At 54.8% G+C, this 19,315-nt stretch overlaps 8 protein-coding genes across 8 annotated transcripts; 4 read left to right on the top strand and 4 right to left on the bottom strand.

The window, feature by feature from the left end:
- Positions 1–716: 716 nt before the first annotated feature.
- Positions 717–2,545, bottom strand: BO94DRAFT_539161 (putative MFS transporter). The gene is made up of 2 exons (XM_025612642.1): positions 1,289–2,545; positions 717–1,235 (listed from the first exon to the last, which is right to left on the bottom strand). The coding sequence occupies exons 1-2, from the start codon at positions 2,264–2,266 to the stop codon at positions 867–869; spliced, it is 1,347 nt and encodes a 448-aa protein (XP_025463258.1). The 5' UTR covers positions 2,267–2,545; the 3' UTR covers positions 717–866.
- A 1,115-nt stretch (positions 2,546–3,660) lies between these two features.
- On the bottom strand, positions 3,661–4,588 carry BO94DRAFT_560046 (phosphotransferase family protein; the record flags this gene model as incomplete). Its single annotated transcript, XM_025614120.1, has 2 exons — positions 3,661–4,461; positions 4,499–4,588. The coding sequence occupies 2 exons, from the start codon at positions 4,586–4,588 to the stop codon at positions 3,661–3,663; spliced, it is 891 nt and encodes a 296-aa protein (XP_025463257.1).
- A 350-nt stretch (positions 4,589–4,938) lies between these two features.
- On the top strand, positions 4,939–6,778 carry BO94DRAFT_539160 (uncharacterized protein). The gene has a single exon (XM_025612641.1). The coding sequence runs from the start codon at positions 5,427–5,429 to the stop codon at positions 6,537–6,539; it is 1,113 nt and encodes a 370-aa protein (XP_025463255.1). The 5' UTR covers positions 4,939–5,426; the 3' UTR covers positions 6,540–6,778.
- Positions 4,961–5,325, bottom strand: BO94DRAFT_245516 (uncharacterized protein). Its single transcript, XM_025606401.1, has one exon. It carries the CDS (start codon positions 5,222–5,224, stop codon positions 5,003–5,005), a length of 222 nt encoding a protein of 73 aa, XP_025463256.1. The 5' UTR covers positions 5,225–5,325; the 3' UTR covers positions 4,961–5,002.
- Positions 6,779–6,864: 86 nt separating the features above from the next.
- Positions 6,865–9,872, top strand: pmt4 (dolichyl-phosphate-mannose-protein mannosyltransferase). Its single transcript, XM_025612640.1, has 4 exons — positions 6,865–7,000; positions 7,083–7,363; positions 7,430–9,074; positions 9,123–9,872. Exons 2-4 carry the CDS (start codon positions 7,133–7,135, stop codon positions 9,575–9,577), a joined length of 2,331 nt encoding a protein of 776 aa, XP_025463254.1. The 5' UTR covers positions 6,865–7,000; positions 7,083–7,132; the 3' UTR covers positions 9,578–9,872.
- A 56-nt stretch (positions 9,873–9,928) lies between these two features.
- BO94DRAFT_539157 (pirin family protein) lies at positions 9,929–11,342 on the bottom strand. The gene has a single exon (XM_025612639.1). The coding sequence runs from the start codon at positions 11,148–11,150 to the stop codon at positions 10,044–10,046; it is 1,107 nt and encodes a 368-aa protein (XP_025463253.1). The 5' UTR covers positions 11,151–11,342; the 3' UTR covers positions 9,929–10,043.
- A 427-nt stretch (positions 11,343–11,769) lies between these two features.
- Positions 11,770–14,102, top strand: BO94DRAFT_539156 (PRKCSH domain-containing protein). Its single transcript, XM_025612638.1, has 3 exons — positions 11,770–12,149; positions 12,209–13,612; positions 13,781–14,102. The coding sequence occupies exons 1-3, from the start codon at positions 12,033–12,035 to the stop codon at positions 13,817–13,819; spliced, it is 1,560 nt and encodes a 519-aa protein (XP_025463252.1). The 5' UTR covers positions 11,770–12,032; the 3' UTR covers positions 13,820–14,102.
- Positions 14,103–14,833: 731 nt separating this feature from the next.
- On the top strand, positions 14,834–18,655 carry BO94DRAFT_560042 (cytoskeletal protein-binding protein SLA1; the record flags this gene model as incomplete). Its single annotated transcript, XM_025614119.1, has 5 exons — positions 14,834–15,031; positions 15,217–16,554; positions 16,615–16,651; positions 16,710–18,566; positions 18,630–18,655. The coding sequence occupies 5 exons, from the start codon at positions 14,834–14,836 to the stop codon at positions 18,653–18,655; spliced, it is 3,456 nt and encodes a 1,151-aa protein (XP_025463251.1).
- Between the last annotated feature and the right edge of the window lie 660 nt (positions 18,656–19,315).

The following is a 19,315-nucleotide window of genomic DNA, read 5'->3' as shown; positions in this document are numbered from 1 at the left end:
TGGAAAGAACAACCAGTCCAATCCCTGGTTAGGAATCAAATCATCAGGGATGGATTGATAAATCTACTTCCTTCGGTCCAGGAAAGACATATTCTTTGCTATGTAGATGTCATGTTTGAAATCCCGCTGCGGATGGTGGGATGCGGGGTAGATGCACTGCTTACTGTACTGTAACGTGAGTGGGAAATGCGATACCCGTATGGTATTATCCTTGTCGCCGGGGGAGTCTGGGACAGGTTACACGGTTCTAGAAGGTCTGGGGTGGACGGGATAAGGAGCACGGCAGGAGCTTGGGTTGACATTGGGTATTGGACTAGTATGTATCTTTTGTACTGTCATGGAGTTGGGGATAATTCTATGGTGGTGGGATATGTCTTGGCTCTGAGTGAGGATGGTGACTAGAATAAGAGATTTGCATTATTCATGATCTCATGATAGGAACGGAACAGTAGATAGATGATGTTAGAAAGGTACGGGGTAAAAGGTTCGGTCATGTGGTGTATCCGTGTGGATGGTTGGTCTTGTAGAGCGAATTGGCCATCTGGGATGTATATACGAACTTCATACGGAGTACCTGGTACAGCATTACTGTTCAAGACAAGTCATAGACAGTATGATGGGGGGGGGGGGGGAGGGACATCATCAATAAGTGTAGCGGAATCCGACCTGTGTCTTGTTAATATCGATTTCCATCGGCTAGGAGACAAAGCAAACATACCATGTTTTGCAGCACCTTTCCTTTCTTCTGCTGCTGGTTGAGGTGCCAGAAAAACACGGTGAAGATGCACACCATACCGATCATCAAGATGTGGGATCTGTGTCAGTTGTCAGTCTGCGGAGTTGAAGTATCCGGGGAGGGGAGGGAGTTACCCGATGGACACCCACACTGCGGTCTCGTACCGCGGCGCCTCCTGCTGTCGCACGATATAGCTGCCTGCGACACCTCCCAGGCCATTGCAGGCTGATACCGCCGCCGCTGTGGTGGCTCGGTTCCATTGGCCGACCACGTTGTTGGCCATGAAGGCGTTCAGGGCCGCCCAGTTGGAGACGTAGGCGCCAGTTGCGAGGAATGTCCCGATGTACCGCACGGTGACCTGGGTGGAGGAGGGGAGGCCGAACATGAGGAACCCGGCGATGAGACACAGCGCGTTGAAGCTGATGAGTGGACCGCGGATGCGGTATCTGTCTCCGACGAACGATGTGAAGAGGACGGGAATAACAGCCCAGTAGTATGGCTGGGGGTGGTTAGTGCATGGGACGTAAGGAAGAAGGTTAGAAGACGGCTTACCGGAGTGGACAGAAGGATCGAGTCATTGCTTGAGAATCCCATGCCGGACTCGAGGATCATGGGGAGAAAGTAGTTCAACGCAGTCGAGACAAGGTTCAAAAGGAAGAACATGCATGCGAAGCCGTACAGCTTCGGATCGGCGAACGGAGCGAGCACTTTGGGCCACGAGAACGGATCCGGGACGATATCGTCGCGGTCTGCCTTGATGCGTTGGGCGGCGACGCGGGCCTCCATCTCGGACATGAAATGGAAGCTGTGATGGGCATTCTCCGGAAAGTCGACGATCCACCAGTAAGTGACAATGCCGAGGACGCAGCTGAGGAGGCCCTGCACCAGGTACATCCAGCGCCAGCCTTGCATGCCCGCTCTTCCGTCTAGAAAGTCAAGACCGTAGTTCACGATGTAGCCTGTCGCCAGGCCGATGACTTCACCCGACTGCAGGAAGGCGAATCGGAGCTGTTGCTCGCGCCGCGGGTACCAGGTGCTGATGAGATAGGTCAGACCGGGGTAGATCCCCGACATGGACATGCCCAGGAGCACGCGGAGGGCAATCATCTGCTTCCACGTGTGGATGAAGGCCGTGCACATGGTGATCAATCCAAAGGCAAAGGTGATGCACGCGAACCAGATCCGGGGTCCGACCCAGCGGACTGCAATGGTACACGGCAGCTGAAAGACGACGCTGGCGATGGTGAAGATGAAGATTGAGACGGAGTATCGCGTGCCCTGAAGACCCAGGTCATCGGGCATGCTGGTGACCGATGCCGATGACAAGATGCCCGAGTCGAGCAGGTTGAGGCTGCATAAGATGCCGGCAATGGTACAGAGGCGTAGGTCTGTTTTCCAGCGCACCTTCGTCTCCAGCGCCTTCAATTCGGCTAAATCGAGGTCTGTAAGACCCGGGGGGGGTTCCTGGCCGCCCTCGAGTTTGCCATTGTCTCTCTCAACCACGACAGCTTCGGAATGCTTCTGGTTCATGATGAACAGCAGGGTGGTGATGATGGACTAAGACACCGATGACCTCGAGGGTAGTGACATGTCGGAAGGAAGAAGGTGGGTTACATTTTGGAGAGGTCGAGTTGACACGCAGCTTATCGTGCAGGGGGGAGATGGCGCCGGTCTGCGAGCCGTGCAGAAGGCTGATCACTAGTAGTAAGTAGTACGACTAGGGTTGAAGATTCCTGCGCTGCTGCTGCGACCATTGGTGGATCAGCTGGGTCTGCAAATCACGTCTTTTCCAACCCACCAGGTTCCATCGGGTTCTGGATTACGATGATATGCATAAGACATGCTCCATCAATATTGATCAAATGTAGAGGATTGAACTAATAACATTGGACTGATTATTCATCTTTTCTAACCTTCATCCAAGTGCTTCTGTTTGCTTCTCTCCATTGAAAGTAGTCAGTGTTTTCACTGGCTTGGCCCCCACTTTCCTTTTTATCTTATCTTTTCTTTTTCTTCATCTTCTTCTTGGCTCTTTTCATCCCTCTTTTGCCTTTTCTTTTCTCTATCCTTCATTACATTCATATTAATAATCAAAGTATAAAACTGACATAGGTAAATCTCCGTGAAACCCTGACAACTCTCATAAAAATTTCAACCCAAGTTTACGAAGTATTTACGTAGCACGCATGGATGGATGGATATCCTAAAGAAGAAGACCCCACTGTGGAGTCGGGATCCATCAAAGATAGAGATACCCTGAGCACTGGCCGTGGTTTGCCCCTAGGGGAAACATTCGCACTGGCCATTGCCGACCTACAGCGCTGGTTCAAGTATTATTGTCAACAGCATCCAATGCCAATCCAAATGAAATGATTTTCTTCGCTGGCAAATGATAGCCATGCCATTCCGGAAGACTGCCACTTCTGACCTCTGACCCTTTCAAACAGGGATATTCCAAGTGTAGAGGGCTGCAGGCCTCGTATTAAGTGACTAGGTGTTGCTGGAAGAAAAACAGATTGGAGAGAATTATCGTACCGCCAGTCCATTCCTTAATCCAGGATACATGGTGTCATGATGCATGCGTTGATTCGTCCTCGCGGATCGCCGCCCTAATCCCTCCTCCGACTTTGTGGTGGGAAAGTCACCATCCCTGACAGTTCTAGTTCTGTCAATGCCAGATAGTACAAAATAGCCTGTGTTTTCTGGACCTATATACTTCAGAAGCTTGTACTCGAACTCGCTTGTGAGGTTGTTGTTGTTGTTGTTGTTGTTGAGCTGATTGACCTTTTACAACTCTGCCGTACAGGACAGACCTCCCTGTTGACTGCCATCATCATGATGCCGTGTAGTCGATCAATGAAGAAAACATCGACGAACTCGTAGCGGGGGTTTGCCTTGCCAATGAAACCTCCACCTACATCTGACTAAAAGGCTATATAGGAGTCAACTGTCAACAGGTTCAAAGCAACATCAGAAGCGAGTTCTTCAAGATATTGATGCCCTCCCATCCACGAAGCGACTTGGAACCACCAACTACCCCGTCCAAAACGCATTGCTGTGGTGAATTCCCAATATTCGGGATACCAGCCTGCGGATTCCCAATCCAGAAACCCGGATAAATGTCCATCATCACCAACAAGAATATTGTGTGCTTTGAAATCCCCATGGGTGAACACAACCTGGTAGGGTCGTTGTAGCTTTTCTGCACATGACAGGGTTCGCTCATATTCTGCAGGCGATTCGAATGCATGACTAGAAGCAGGACTAAAGAGATGATTATAAAGTTCTCTTTCACTTGCAAAGGGGCCCATAAGATGGCCAGGAACCCGTGGACTTCGTAGAGGGGTGCTAAGGGGAGAACAGATAGACCTTGGATTAGGTGAGCACCATAAACGCATGGAATCTACGCAGGTTTTCAATTCATGCAGCCAGGGGCCCTCATCATCAATCTCCAACGAATATCTCGAGTTTTCCAGGGACACACCGGGCAACCTCGTCATTAGAATGGAAAATGTCCGGTTGAAAGGCGCATTCGGATGCTCTCCGCAGAATAACACTTTGGGGACAGGCATCCCAGCGGTTCTTGCCATCTGCATCGCAACCGCCTCTTCCAGGCTTGTCCGATCTGTCCATTTCAGGATGAGTCCGAAGGGTAACTGCAAGATATTGACATCGAATATAATACCGAACCAAGAGCAATACCAGCGAGACAGGTGATAAAGCGCCTTGTGAAAAATGCCCAGGCTATTCGAATGGGGGCACTGGAGGGGTGCTCCGTGATATTGTACATCGCATCGGCCGCGGCCAAGTGAAGTCCGGCCGTAAAATGGATGGTATATAATGACTACCCATAATAAAGTTCAAGTGGAATTATGGGGTGGAGATGGTAACTGTGAAATCTCTCTGCAGGGGCGATGGATTAGCAGAGATAGATATGCTAAGAAGGAACAAACAGAGGGATCCAGCGGGCAGGAAAGTGAAAACAGCGGGATTGTGCCAAGACAACGAAGAAACAGCCAGTAAGACAATGAGTACTATACTAAGTAGTAGTACTGATTGGATCGGAATAGCTGAAAGACTGAACATAAATCTCTCTGAGTCAGCTAGCATAAATTTGTGGAAACTGGAAGCCAGCCAGGCCATAAGCAAAAAAGATAGATGGGAATGCCGGCACGAAACCTGAGATCAGCACGAACCCCCTGGCTGATTATTGACTCTTATCACTGCTATAAATTCCCCGAGGATCGCCTCCATTCCTGAGATTATTCACTTCTCTCTCAATGGCCCAACCATCTCCATGGCTCCATCGGCCCCCGCGTCTTCTCCTGGCCTTGACCCACGCCGTTCCTTCGGGCGAAGGGAGCCAAACACCTCCGTGAGTTGAGTAACTGCACTGACGATGGCCCTACTGCAGCAGCAGCAGCAGCAGCAGCAGCTGACCGACCGAGTGACTGATCGTCTGTCTGGACCCCCCCTTCTGTCCGCCATACAAGATGGCTCTCACTCCCCGCTTGCGGCTGCGACAGACTGAGTGAGCTGGTCCTCCCGCACTGCCAGTCTGCGGTGCTTCTTTTCCCCGCCGTATTTTTCTCCCTAGTAAAGCTGTCTACAGATTTCCCCTGAGAAATAACAGCTACCACCTCTTCGCATACTCTACCTTCTTTGACGACACAAGCCTCTCCACTCCATCATGGTCGAACTCATCCCTCCCCCCGATCCTCGCACCCTGCTGCCTCCCTTACTCGCCTGTCTTCCGACGGCTTTCGTCTCGCCGCAGCCCCCTCCAGCTCTGTTGCCCCTCCTGTCGCCCATTCTGCGCCAACGCGTCCAGATTCTGAGCTCAGTGAATGTCTCTCCGACCGACTCATGGCTCCAGCTACTTTGCTGGGATGCGGGACAGGCTGAGCGCCTCCAAGCACTGGTGGATGGCGCAAGCTTCGAACAACATCCCGTCTCGGGCGAAATCGAGCTCCCCGATGAGATTCCAGTCAGATACAGGCGCCTTGATGAGGAGACACTACGGTCGCGCGTGATACTTCCCGAATACAGCCTGAAGGTTATCTACCTCTGGTGCCCTGACGACCAGGAAGGCGGGGGTCCAGCATGGCGGGTGGCAGAATTGTTGCCGCAGGAAGGTAACGTGGATGATGGCGAAGTCTGGTCCGTGTCGATTGGGGAGGCGAACGCTGAACAGAAAGATCACCTTCTGGAAGACGCCTTGAATGCAGCCGAGCAGGCAGAGAAGCAGAAAGAGAAAGACGAAGATGACGACGATGACTACTGGGCCCAATACGATGCAACTCCCGGGCGAACCCCGGCGGCCAAGACGCCCAACCCTGTTTCATCCCTGCAACAGTCGGAAGCGGATTACTTCTCTCGCTACGGTGATGTGCAACCCGCCATGGACAACCACGATCCCGAGGAGGAGCAACCTGAGCTTGGGGCATCCTCCCTCAATGGAGACATGTTGGCCAAACTGCTCCAGAGGCAGTTCAATGGTGAAGGAACCGATAAGCCGGGCCATGTACATGATAGTTCGGCCGGCGCTGCAGCAAACGGCGACCATGCTAGTTTGAACCATCCTCGGCCGTCTTCCATCTCGTCCGCGAGCTCCGAAGCGGTGGCCAGACTCGAACAAGAAGCGGAGAACCAGTCAACCTATGAAGTTGGGGTCAAGCAGCACATCAGCTCGAGCATCAAGGGTCTGTTCCGGCTGGCTAAAGCTACAGGCATCTCTCGCAGTGACTTCCAGTCACTCGTACAGACGGAACTCGAGTTGTTGAATGTGTCGGATGGCGAGTGAGATATTGGATGGCGTGTTTCTTATCAGATTGTACATACTGCATTGGGTCATGTTCAGCGTTGAGGTGCATTGGTTAGTTGATTGGGTTGGTTGGCTTTGGATATCCCCGGGTAGTCTTATAAGGATACGTGGACGGAAATTGGAATTCCGTCGTAATTATATGTGAAATCTGAAGATTGAAACCCGGGCGGAGTTAATAATGACGATCATCACACCCTGGACGCATGCTGCATCGGTACACGTGTTGCGTCGTGCGATGTTTCCCATAAATTGGCCGGGGGCTGTTTCGGACCAACGCTTTGTTCCGTTCCGCAGGCGTTTGAGACCAGAGAAAGACACGCAATCCGCCCCCATCGGTGATCCAGAACCGCCCCCTCTGCTGCGGCTGAGACAAATAATAAGTATATCCTTCCCTCCGTTCTATCATGGTTCTTTTCTGAACCGGCTTTCCCCTGTTTCCCGTAAGTCGTCCCAGCCTCCGAGCTCGAGGATGCCCTCCTGCCTGCGCCATCCAGCGTGCTGACCAGCTCCTGAGCTTTCCAGAAGTCCATTAGGTGTCTTTCGTTCGTTCTTTTCTTGACCACTCCCTAATCATGCCTCGGTCTCCTTCGCCCTCTCTTCGCAAGAGGGGCGGCAAGAAGGAGAGTACTCCTGTGCCCCAGGATAATCTTTCTTCTCCTTTGTCGTCCAAAGCGAGTGCTCCGCGTTCAGAATGGGATTATCGGCTGGCCATAACCGTTCTGACCGTCCTCGCCTTCATCACTCGATTCTACAAGATTTCCTTCCCCAATGAGGTGGTGTTTGACGAAGTGCACTTTGGAAAGGTAGGCCTGCAGCCAATTGACCCGCATAAGCTGAGGCATGGTGTCTAACGGCGAAGTTGTCCTTAGTTTGCCTCGTACTACCTCCAGCGCACTTACTTCTTTGATGTTCACCCTCCATTCGGCAAACTCCTTTTCGCTTTCATGGGCTGGCTGGTCGGCTATGATGGCCACTTTTTGTTCGACAACATCGGTGACTCGTACATCGAAAACAAAGTCCCTTACGTGGCTCTCCGGGCCATGCCGGCCACTCTCGGCGCCCTGACAGTCCCCGTCGTGTTTCTGATCATGTGGGAGTCTGGATATTCGCTGCCCGCTTGTGTACTGTCTGCAGGTCTCGTTCTGTTTGACAACGCTCATGTGGGAGAAGACCGACTGATCCTGCTGGACGCCTCCTTGGTGCTGTCCATGGCCCTGAGCGTCCTGTGCTATGTTCGTTTCTACAAGTTGCGTCATGAGCCATTCGGGCGGAAATGGTGGAAGTGGCTGCTCCTGACGGGTGTCTCGCTCAGCTGTGTCATCTCTACCAAGTACGTCGGTGTCTTCACCTTCGTCACCATCGGTTCGGCCGTCATGGTTGATCTGTGGAATCTGTTGGATATCCGGCGCCCTGGCGGTGTTCTCAGCATGGTCCAGTGGGGTCAACACTTCGCGGCCCGTTCCTTTGCCCTGATTGTTGTGCCCTTCTTCTTCTACCTGTTCTGGTTCCAGGTCCACTTTGCCATCCTGACCCGCTCTGGTCCCGGCGACGACTTCATGACCCCAGAGTTCCAGGAAACTCTGAGTGACAATGTGTTGAGTGCGGAGTCCATCGGCATCGAGTACTTCGACACCATCACCATGAAGCACAAGGATACCAAGGTTTTCCTGCACAGTCATTGGGAGAAGTACCCCCTGCGTTACGACGATGGCCGTATCTCCAGCCAGGGCCAGCAGGTCACTGGATACCCTTACAATGACACGAACAACCAATGGCAGATCATCCCCACCGTGCCCCTGGATGTCACTGAGACCGGCGGACACAAGGTGCGCAACGGCGACATTATCCAGCTCCGTCACACGGGCACCGATACCATCCTGCTCACCCATGATGTCGCCTCCCCCTACTTCCCGACCAACCAGGAATTCACCACCGTCCCCCTGGAGATTGCCAACGGTGACCGACACAACGACACGCTGTTTGAGATCAAGATCGAGAACGGCAAGCCTCGCCAGGAATTCCGGACTCTTTCGAGTCACTTCAAGCTGCTTCACGTGCCCACTCGTGTGGCCATGTGGACCCATACAACGCCGTTGCCCGACTGGGCCTTCAAGCAAGCGGAGATCAACGGTAACAAGAATATCCTCCAGACCAGCAACCTTTGGTTTGCTGAAACCATTGAGTCCTTGGAAGAGGACAGCCCCCGTCTGATCAAGGAGGAGCGCGAGGTCAAGCACCTGCCCTTCTTCCGCAAGTACCTTGAACTGCAACGGGCCATGTTCTTCCACAACAACGCCCTGACCAGCAGCCACCCATACGCGAGTGAGCCATTCCAGTGGCCTTTCCTACTCCGCGGTGTCAGCTTCTGGACCAAGAACGACACTCGGGAGCAGATCTATTTCCTCGGTAACCCGGTTGGATGGTGGATTGCAAGCAGTCTGTTGGCTGTCTTTGCCGGTGTGATCGGTGCCGACCAGCTGTCTCTGCGTCGCGGTGTCGATGCTGTGGAAGAGAGTAAGTGCCATCTATGGAGCCTCGAGCGCAGCTACTAACGAGTGACAGTCTGGGGCCACGGCGCCCGTTCCCGCCTATACAACAGCACGGGATTCTTGTTCCTGTGCTGGGCGGCTCACTACTTCCCCTTCTGGCTGATGGGCCGTCAGCGTTTCCTGCACCACTACCTCCCTGCCCATCTTGCTTCTGCTCTCGTGACTGGCGCCCTGATCGAGTTCATCTTCAACCTGGAGCCGATCTCGGTCGTCCAACGCATCAGCGGCGAGGACGACCCGTCGGGCAAGGCCAAGGCCACCGCTCGGATTGGGCGCTTCGTCAGCGCCAAGGAACGCATGGGTACGAAGTCCCTGGTGGCGGGCTGGATCGCTACTCTGGTCATCCTGTCCGGTACCATCTACGGCTTCTGGTTCTTCGCCCCGCTGACGTACGGCACTCCGGGTCTGGATGTGCCGGGTATCCTCGCACGCAAATGGCTGGGCTATGACCTGCACTTTGCCAAATAGATGGCGAGTTATAGTTGGATAAGCCTGCAGTTGGCAGGGCGGAGGAATCCGGCTGGGTGACTCCGGGGAAACCGGAGTAGGCGTTCTGTAAGATAGGTGTATTGGGGTCAGACTCTTCTTGCTTTCGTCCAGAGTGGCGGGTTGCTATTTGCGGGGAATACCCGTCGGGTGTGTTCTGAAACCGCGCCCCTTGCCTGTCTGGATATTTTTGCTCGATTCTCTGGATTCTCCTGTTGATATAGCGTGTGAATGTTTAATGCTCATCCTCGTCCACTATCTCGTAGAGAAAGCGTCGTTTACAGTTTCCACCCGTTACGAATCTACAGTATAGTGTACTCCAGTAAAAGTGAATCATCAGTCGTGATGCTATTATGTGATCTATATAACAAACAATCCTAGGAGAACCCCCAAACGCCAACCCGCAATATCCAATCCCGCTTGTCTAAACATCATCCCGGCCGGCCCCTTAATAGGCCATGCGCTTCCCGATGTCACTCTCCCAGCCACGGGACTTCTCAAACCCATTGGACGCAGTCTGGTAGTCCAACATGGCCTGATAGACCTCCTCCTGACTGGTGACAACAAACGGGCCATACTGAACGACCTTCTGATCCAGCGGCTGGCCCGCAACGATCAAGAACCTGCCCTCGGATTCAGCGTTATCAGGCACTGAAGCCTCCACATAATCGCCCTGCTGCTCAAACACAACATTATGAAACTGCTCAATCGACTGAGTCTCCTCTCCAGACCCAAACACGGTCCGGCCCTGCAACGTATAGGCAAACGCATTCCACCCGACAGGCAACAACTGCTTAACGCGACCCCCAGGCCGAATCGTCACATCCAACAACCAGACCGGGGTATAGGCCAAATCGCGCACGGAATCCACCCCATGCGACTGGCCCGAAATGACCTTGACGGTGACCCGGCCCTCATCGGTGGTAGCGATGGGGATCTCCTCGGCGCGCAGATCCCGATAGCGCGGCTCGCACATCTTCAATTTCTTGGGCAGATCCACCCACAGCTGCATGCCGACGTTGGGACTGCCATCGGGATTCTCGTGCGGCATTTCCGCGTGCATGATTCCGCGCCCGGCCGTCATGAATTGCAAATCGCCCGGACCAATGGTGCCCCGGTTGCCGGCGAAATCTTCATGGTCGACACCGCCGGATAAAAGGTAGGTGATGGTTTCTTGGCCCCGGTGCGGGTGGTCGGGGAATCCGGCCCCCTTGCCGATGGTGAAGTGGTCCAGCATGAGGAACGGGCTCAGGTGGCGCAGTTTGGCGGTGCCGATGGAGCGCCGCACGCGGGCGCCGGCGCCTTCGGCTTGTTCGATGGCGAGGAAGGCTTGACGGATTGCGCGTGGGACGGCCATTATGCTGTTGTTGTTGTTGTTGATGATGATTGGGGTAGTGGTAGTGGGGAAAGTGGTATTCAATGTGGTGTTTGTGGTTGTGGTTGTGGTTGTGGTGGTAGTAGTAAAGTATCTAGTAAAGAAGTCAAATGTAGAAGTACTTTGCCAAGTCAAGACAATTGCAATGATAGCGATAAAAAAAGACCAGAGGAGTTTCATGTGGACTTGGAGCGGTCTTTTATAAGAGTCCGTGAGAGCAGCACGAAGACTGTGGAAGATGCTGGAGGGCGCTGCTACGAGGGAAAAATACTACGCATCCATCAGCTGGGTGGGTTAGTCAATTCTTATAATTGTTCGGGTAAGCCATGATTCAGACTTTTGGTTGGAGGTGGATTGGAATCCTCGTATGGGGGAAAGTGAATTGTGGAGGAGAGCGCATTATTACAAAGATTCCCGTCAGCAGTTTTCCTACGTTAGCGCCATTATTCAGGGCTGACTCAGTGGATCCTGTCCCGTATTCACTTTCTTGTCAGGGACAAAAGGGGATGACGGGGGATATCTAATCCATCATATTCATTGGGTGTTCTAGAAGCCTCGGTGGTCATGCCATTCACCCATTCACCCATTTGGAATTGGAAGATGAATAATATGAGATGTGACAGGCATTAATTATCATTCTTCAACAAGGTATCTCCGTATAGTGGGTTACTCCGATACGGAGTAACTAAGCTCGACTGTTATCTCCTATCTAGTAGTAGTAGATAGCTCCATGCACGTGCTGATAAGATCTTACCCCGGCCACCGAGTAGCTCCTTCCAACTGGCATGTTCCGGCCCTTCGGACGCCGACCTGGTCGACTAAATTCAATTCCGGGGCGGATTGTGGTCCCTCTGCATTCCCTCCAATGATGAGCAATTGAACCTCGTAGTTCTCTGTGCTCTCTGACGCCTCCCCACCAAAGCCGACGGCCACGCACTGCCGCCCGCGTCCCCGATCAGGCCAGATCGTCGCATCCAGTGACGCTGTGGCCAGCCGCCGTGAGAGACAGACCTATCCCAGTGCTTACTATTGATTCCCCGTTCACCCTCCCCACGACTAATCATGCCCCGTCGAAACCGGGTGGTGTCGTCCTTGCTGGTGCTGGCTTGTGCCAGTTCCACAGCCTGGGCTAGCAAAAAGGAATTTAACATCCATGACGACTTGCTAGCAGTTCCCCAAGTATGCATCTCACGCACTCCCTCCGGACCTACCATCCACGCTAATCGTCCCATCTCCAGTTCGAAGTCCGCTTCCCCGACGAATACGTCCTCGAATCCCAGGCCCGAGACCTTCTACAGCAGCGTCATGACAGCTCCTCCACATTTGCCGATTCGCAAGAAAACTCAGCCCAGGTCTATCTAGGTCACGATAACCATGACACCGACCAGATGAAATCGCCCCGGGAAGGGGACGGCGATTTCAGCTACGAGGAACTGCTCCTGCATGACCAGCGATTTCTCTGTCAGATCCCCCGCGTCCACATCGATGACAGGGCCAATGCCACGGGGAAATCCCATGAAGCGGACGAGCAGAAGGAATTAGCGCGCGCGATGGACCGGGGCCTGGAGCTCCTGCGCGAGATGGAAGGGAAATGCATGTACTACATTTCCGGATGGTGGTCCTACTCCTTCTGCTACAAGAACCAGATCAAGCAGTTCCACGCCCTCCCCTCGGGAAGTGGGATCCCCAACTACCCGCCCATGGAAGACCACACGACACACTCGTTCATCCTGGGAAGGTTTCCTCAGGGCGACGGCGATGACGAAGACGTTGAGAGGGAGTCCGAGCACAAGCAACCCATTACGGACATGGCCGAGCTACAGACGAAGGGCGGCTCCCGGTACCTCGTGCAACGGTTGGATGGCGGCACGCGCTGCGATCTGACGGGGCGAAACCGGAAGATCGAGGTCCAGTTCCATTGCCATCCCCAGTCGACAGACCGTATCGGCTGGATCAAGGAGATGACCACCTGCTCGTACCTGATGGTCATCTACACCCCGCGTCTATGTAACGATGTTGCCTTCCTGCCACCCCAGCAGGACGAGGTGCACGGAATCGACTGTTGCGAGATCCTCTCGCCGGCCCAGGTTCCGGACTGGGAGACGTATCATTTGGCACAGCGGCTGATGGAGTCCGCCGTGGTGGAGGAGTTCCCGGTGGTTGGGGACATCCAGGTCGGTGCCCAGAAGCTGGTCGGGTCGGAAGGCAAGGAGATCGAGAAAGGACGCGTGGCGTGGGCCGGGGAAGAGAGGATCGACGTGGTGGCCAAGCGTGAGAATGGCGAAGTATACCAGATGTCTCGCGAGGACCTGAAGAAGTATGACCTGGACCCGGAGAAGCTGGACACCCTGAAAAAGCGTTTAGAGGAGTGGGCCAAGGGCAAGGACTGGACGTTGGAGGTGATCGAAATCAATGGGGAACGTCAACTGCGGGGTCTCGTCGATGAGGACGAAGAAGAGGAAGACGGCAGTTACGGAGAAGAGGGTTCTCAGGAGGAGATGATCACGGAAGCCCCGTCTAAGGAAGGGGAGAAAGCAGAGCCACAAGAGCAGGAGTCATCGGAGACACAGGGCACACGGGAGGCGCCAGGCACGCCAGACGAGCAGAATGAGCAGTCATCGGAGTCGGATGAGGTTGAGGAGGTAAGCGAAGAGGTGCATAAGGATGAACTGTAGACATTGCGATTCTTTTTTTTCTCTTTCCTCAACTTTTTTTCTCTTATGTCTTTCATCGTGTGGTTGATCACCCGGTACTTGCATCTATCGTTCTTGCGGCGTTCATAGCTACGGCTGATTGTATCCATTGCATAGATTACGGTTGTCCCAGTTGCCATGTACTGGGACTATTGAAACCCCATTGGTTTTATTTTTCCTAGTTTGCGCGGAGACTATTGATTGAGCGAATCCAATTGACTCGAACCCGACAATGGCGAGTGGGCAGAGCCAATGGTGACGGGGAGAGGCCATGAGTGCCCAAAGAGGCTGGGCTGACCGATAAGGGGGGTATATGCATTCCAGGCTCTCTCGAGGAGTCGAGGGCCCCTTATGGGTGATTTGGTCGAGATTGAGGGAGGTCAAATGGTAGTTCTATTACATAGGGACGGTATATAGATAAATCACCTTGCTTGAGCGAAGTCAATGCGAAGGACCTACTTTCTCCATCTTGGGGGGGGGGATTCAGATAAGGTGGTGGTGGTGGTATTTATAGGGGAACGTGGGTGCAGAAAACGTGACCGCCCTGCCGCCTCCCCTCCAGCCATCCGCCGGCGTAGTAGTAAACTGACGACCGCCGCCTTCTCTTCTGCTGGCTGGCCTGCTGCTTCATCATCTCCGGTCCCTCCCTCTCTGCTTGGGTTCCCTCTCCCTCCCTCTCCTCTCCTCGGGATTTGTCTCGGTTGCTTCCTCTGTGTCTTTGCCTTCATAGTCCCTCTCCTTCCAGCTCCCCCCAGTTCCCCACCCTCGTCTCGGAATTTCCCACCAGTTCCTGCAAAGTGGTATCTCATATCATCCATCCTCCTCCACTGCTGGTCCTGCCAAGGCTGTCTCCTCCACTTGGACCACTTACGTACCTGCCCACTACCTCTACTCAACTCGGTACGTTGCTGCACGGTCTCCTGTATATCATTCTTCCTCCCTCCGTTCTCCGAACTGCCATCACCACATACCCATACCACACCCTGCCTCTTCCCTTCCCCCCTCCCAACCTCCGACCGTGTCGTGTCGGTCTATCTATCCGGTCCACCCGGCTCACGCTCTCCTGATCCAGTCCCACAACCTGGTCTTGTCCACGCTGCCCTCCGCAGCCGCGGCACACAATCCCCGGACCCTCCACCACCGCCGTTTGGCTACTGGACGGCACCCACCATGGGTTTCCTCGGTGTCTACACGGCCATCTACGACTACGAACCTCAGGCGCAGGGGGAATTAGAACTGCGCGAGGGAGATCTCTTGTGCATCCTCGAGAAGGGCGCGGAGGACGATTGGTGGAAGGCCAAGAAGAAGGCCGAGCGCGATGATGATGATGAACCCGAGGGCCTCGTCCCAAATAACTATGTCGAGGAGGTAAGATCCGAGCCCCCAAGATCCTCGAGAGGCGTTCCGACACTGGGTCTGGGCTGCCCGCGTCATGGGCCGGTGGAGGTCGTCGCGGCGGCCGGTTCTCACGCTCAGGGGTACACCCGGCAACGCCGCGACGCTGTCTCTGACTGAGACCATATTTGCTAACGCAGTTGTCGTCGGACATTTAGGCTCAACCGACTCACGCAGCAAAAGCGCTCTACGACTACACACGCCAGACGGATGAGGAGGTATCCTTCTCTGAAGATGCAGATTTGATCGTGTATGACACTTCCGACCCGGACTGGACCCTTGTCGGAGTCAACTCAGATTTCGGATTCGCCCCCGCAAACTACATTGAGATCGTCGAAGATGCAGGCGCAGACCATGCCCCTGCACCATCAATCCCGTCTCCTCCCCCCGCCGAGCCGGAGCCCGAACCGGCGCCACCCGCCCTCCCGCAGCGACCGACGATGATGACGGCGGAAGAAGTTAACGGGACCAGCGCAACTTCCCCAGTTGATACCGTGCAGAATCCTGCTGCCAAGGCCATTGCAGATATCCTCCACAACCAGCATGCGGCGCCGACAGAGCCGGAACCACCTAGGGCCATCCCCCCGCCGCCTCAGCCGGCGCGTCCAGTGTACGACGAGCCCGAGGAGACCTACATGGATGAGCCCTCGCCGCCACCCCCGGTATTACCACAACGCCCCCCGTCCCAACAGGTGTCGTCGCCGGTGCGTGTGGATTCTCCGCCCGAGCCCTCCCGACCGTCTCGTCCTCACGTTTCTTCGGTTCGCGAAAGCGACAACCATGTGAAGGAATCGCCTCCCTACATCAGAGTTGTCGGCCAACTGACCCCGCGTTCCCCCTCCGGCTATCATATCTACAATATCAATGAGATGGTGGAGGTCATGGGTAAGCGGAAAAAGATGCCCACGACTTTGGGTATCAATGTCGCAACCGGGACCATCTTCATTTCGCCGGAGGAAGGTGCCAAGACGGAGGAGTGGAGCGCAGACAAGCTTTCTCATTACTCGATTGAGGGTAAGCACGTCTTCCTCGATCTCGTCCGGCCTAGTAAGAGCATCGACTTCCATGCGGGCGCCAAAGACACGGCTCGGGAGATTGTCTCTGCCCTCGGAGAGATTTCCGGTGCCTATCGCGCAGAGGGCCTGAAGGAGGTCATCGCTGCTGGCACCAGCGGAGGACAGAAGAAGGGACAGATTCTCTATGACTTTATGGCACAAGGCGATGACGAGGTGACGGTGGCCGCGGGCGACGACGTCATCGTTCTGGATGATGCCAAATCCGACGAGTGGTGGCAGGTGCGGCGCCTGAAAAACGGAAAAGAGGGCGTGGTTCCAAGCAGCTACATTGAGATTACCGGGACTGTCTCCTCCAATCCGGTGATGAGTGCTGAACCGGGCCTCTCGACCGTGGAGAAGAACCGTATGGAGGAGGCACGACTAGCCAAGGAAGCTATGCGCAAGTCGACGATTGACTCCGTCGACTCTCGCAGCCCAGAGGTATGCTCTTGTCCCAAGGACAGATTGATGACTTGTCCAATGTTGACACCACTCTCTTAGCACCAGAAACGCGACAGTAAGAGCAGCCATAGACCGAGTAAGTCCTTTGCTCCCCATCACTTGGCTGCATTGATTCCTGTTGCTAATGGGACTAGAACCGGATCCGACTAAGGTCAGACACTGGACCGATCGCACCAAGACGTTCACCGTCGAGGCACAATTCATCGGGCTGCAGGATGGCAAGATCCATCTGCACAAAGTGAACGGCATAAAGATTGCAGTTCCTATTCCGAAGATGTCCGTGGAGGATCTCGAATACGTCGAGAAACTGACGGGAGTGTCCCTCGATGAGGACAAGCCATTGTCGGACATCAGGCGCCGTTCTCAACGCATCGAACCTGAAAAGCCCCGATCCTCGCCCGAAAGCAAGCGAGCAGGCACCAGAGCCGGAGCCTCCTTCCAGCAATCCGACTACGATTGGTTTGATTTCTTCCTCAAGGCCGGGGTTGGCCCGCACCAGTGTGAGCGGTATGCGCAGAACTTCGTCAGGGACTCTATGGACGAGGCCATCCTCCCGGACATCACCCCCGAAGTTCTGCGCACGCTTGGTCTGAAGGAAGGGGATATCTTGCGGGTGATGCGCTACCTGGACAACATGTTTGGCCGCGCAGGAGGCAAGTCGAAGCTGCGCAATGTGAGCTTCGGCGGGGAGGAAGTCATCGGGAACGGCGAGGATGCTGCCGCCGGCCTCTTCTCTGGCCCCGGCGGTGCTCTGCGCAACAACACCCGTAAAGGCCGGCCGGCGCCCACCGTGCCGGCCAGCGATGTCGTCGATCCCAAGGCCTTCGAGCAGAAGGATGCTTCACAGCCGGAGCGCAGCGAGACCCCGCCCACCTCCGCCGCACCTTCCGAACCACCAGTTCAGAAGGGCTTTGACGATGATGCCTGGGAGGTGAAGCAGCCTACACAGCCTGCTGCCACTGCCGCCGCTGCTGCCCCGGCCACACCGGCGACGCCATCAAGCCCACCTCCGGCGGCCTCCTCACCAGCTGCCGCTCAACCCCCGGCTCAGCAACCGCTCGCAGGAGCGATGGCCGATCTGTCGTTGCTTCAGGCTCCTCTCCAACCCACGCCTGCGCCCGCTCCTGCCCCGCAATCCCCGCCAGCCGCTTTGCCGCCTCTTCAGCCCCAGCCCACCATCCAACCCCAGCCCACTGCTGTGCCCGTGCCGCAAATGCAGCCACAGCAAACAGGGGCTACACCCGGCTTCTTCTCGCAATTGGCACAGGCTGCGCAGCCTGTTCAGAATGCCCAAGGATTCAGTCCTCAGGCAACCGGCTTCCAGCAGGCTTCCAGACAGCGCCCGCAGCCGCCCCAGAACATGGCCCAAAGCTCTTTGCTTCCTCCGCCGCCTCAACGACCCCTCTCAGCACCTCAGAACTTCCCTCAGCAGCAGAGCTCTTTTGGTCTGCCTCCATTGCAACCTCAGCTGACCGGTATCCCTCAAGCGGGACCGCAAGTTGCTCCGCCAGGACAGAGTCTGGCCGAATTGAACCAGCAACGATTCCAGCCATCGCTCCAGCCACAACCCACTGGTTTCATGCCTCAGAGTCAGTTCCAAAACGGATTGGTTCCCCAGCCAACCGGCTTCCAGCCGCAATCCCAGTTTGGGATCCAGCAGCAGCAAGCTGGATATCCGGGCCTGATGCCGCAGCCCACGGGCTTCGGGGGCTTCCAGCCGCAACCGCAGCAGCCAATACAGCCAATGCAGACCGGCATCAATTCCGTTCTTCCGCCAGCATTGCAGCCCCAACCCACGGGCATGAACGGTATCGGCAGCATGCCTTACAGCGCACCGCCAGTGCCACCGATCCCGCAACAACCCACGGCTGCGCCATTGCAGCCTCAGAAGACCGGGCCCGCCCCCCCTATCCGGTTTGGTGTGAAGCCCGATGCTCCCAAGAAGCTCGCTCCTCAGCCGACCGGTCTCCGGGCCAACCTCGCTCAAGCCAGTAAGTCACTCTGCTACCAGATTGCGACTGCGACAAGGACTTTCTCACTGACATGCTTACCAGCGCCCACCAACCCGTTTGGATTTTAATCTGGACATGTATATATCAGTCTGTGACTTGGCGACACACGATTTTCCTTTACTATACATGGTCGCTTGCTATTTCTTGCTGGCGGGAATGGCTTGCACATCATACATAGATGATGCCGCGGTTTTCTTTTTCGTTTCTGCCGCTCCTGACGCTGTAATGCGTATATCCGAGTTGCCTCTACTTAGTCATGGCCGGACACAATTGACCCACGCAGCGAGTTCTGAAGCAATGCCTCGAGTCTTGTTTGCATGACGCAGCTTCAGCGACCTAGAATTTCGTTCTGACATTCCCTTTGCCCTCCTTCGGCGCTGCGCCCATTACATTATACGTAATATCTGGAAGACAGAACCTCACCCCCATTCTTCTGCCTCCCTTTTCCTTTTGTTCTCTGCTCTTCATCTCAGCCCTCTGCTGAGAGAGGTTTGATTCACTCACGTGCCCGACCAACTACTTCCTCTTTATTTCCTTTCCCCTCGTGATTCGATTCTCATGCTCATGCTCATGACCATGTTCATGACCATGCTGCATGTGTCTGTCCATCCATCTTAACTGATTCTTCCTGCGTTTGGCCGGAGGTGTTGCGTTCGTTCTTCCCCCTTTTCTTTTCTTTTCTTTTTCTTTCATCCTTCTTCCGTCGCGGTTTAATCTTCGCTTTATAT

This window comes from Aspergillus sclerotioniger (assembly GCF_003184525.1).
Source record: "Aspergillus sclerotioniger CBS 115572 chromosome Unknown BO94scaffold_33, whole genome shotgun sequence".
NCBI lineage: Eukaryota > Fungi > Ascomycota > Eurotiomycetes > Eurotiales > Aspergillaceae > Aspergillus > Aspergillus sclerotioniger.
The sequence above is the reverse complement of the archived record's forward strand: the minus strand, read 5'-3'. Positions and strand labels throughout refer to the sequence as shown.

Excerpts from the sequence above, each read along its gene's own strand:
- BO94DRAFT_539156 (XM_025612638.1), top strand. The coding sequence starts at position 12,033 with ATGCCCCGTCGAAACCGGGTGGTGTCGTCCTTGCTGGTGCTGGCTTGT. Across the intron at positions 12,150-12,208 it reads ACTTGCTAGCAGTTCCCCAA|TTCGAAGTCCGCTTCCCCGA; the intron begins GTATGCATCTCA and ends TCCCATCTCCAG. Across the intron at positions 13,613-13,780 it reads AGTCGGATGAGGTTGAGGAG|ATTACGGTTGTCCCAGTTGC; the intron begins GTAAGCGAAGAG and ends TCCATTGCATAG.
- pmt4 (XM_025612640.1), top strand. The coding sequence starts at position 7,133 with ATGCCTCGGTCTCCTTCGCCCTCTCTTCGCAAGAGGGGCGGCAAGAAG. Across the intron at positions 7,364-7,429 it reads ACGAAGTGCACTTTGGAAAG|TTTGCCTCGTACTACCTCCA; the intron begins GTAGGCCTGCAG and ends AGTTGTCCTTAG. Across the intron at positions 9,075-9,122 it reads TGTCGATGCTGTGGAAGAGA|TCTGGGGCCACGGCGCCCGT; the intron begins GTAAGTGCCATC and ends AACGAGTGACAG.
- BO94DRAFT_539157 (XM_025612639.1), bottom strand. The coding sequence starts at position 11,150 with ATGAAACTCCTCTGGTCTTTTTTTATCGCTATCATTGCAATTGTCTTG.
- BO94DRAFT_539161 (XM_025612642.1), bottom strand. The coding sequence starts at position 2,266 with ATGAACCAGAAGCATTCCGAAGCTGTCGTGGTTGAGAGAGACAATGGC. Across the intron at positions 1,236-1,288 it reads CGATCCTTCTGTCCACTCCG|CCATACTACTGGGCTGTTAT; the intron begins GTAAGCCGTCTT and ends AACCACCCCCAG.
- BO94DRAFT_539160 (XM_025612641.1), top strand. The coding sequence starts at position 5,427 with ATGGTCGAACTCATCCCTCCCCCCGATCCTCGCACCCTGCTGCCTCCC.
- BO94DRAFT_245516 (XM_025606401.1), bottom strand. The coding sequence starts at position 5,224 with ATGGCGGACAGAAGGGGGGGTCCAGACAGACGATCAGTCACTCGGTCG.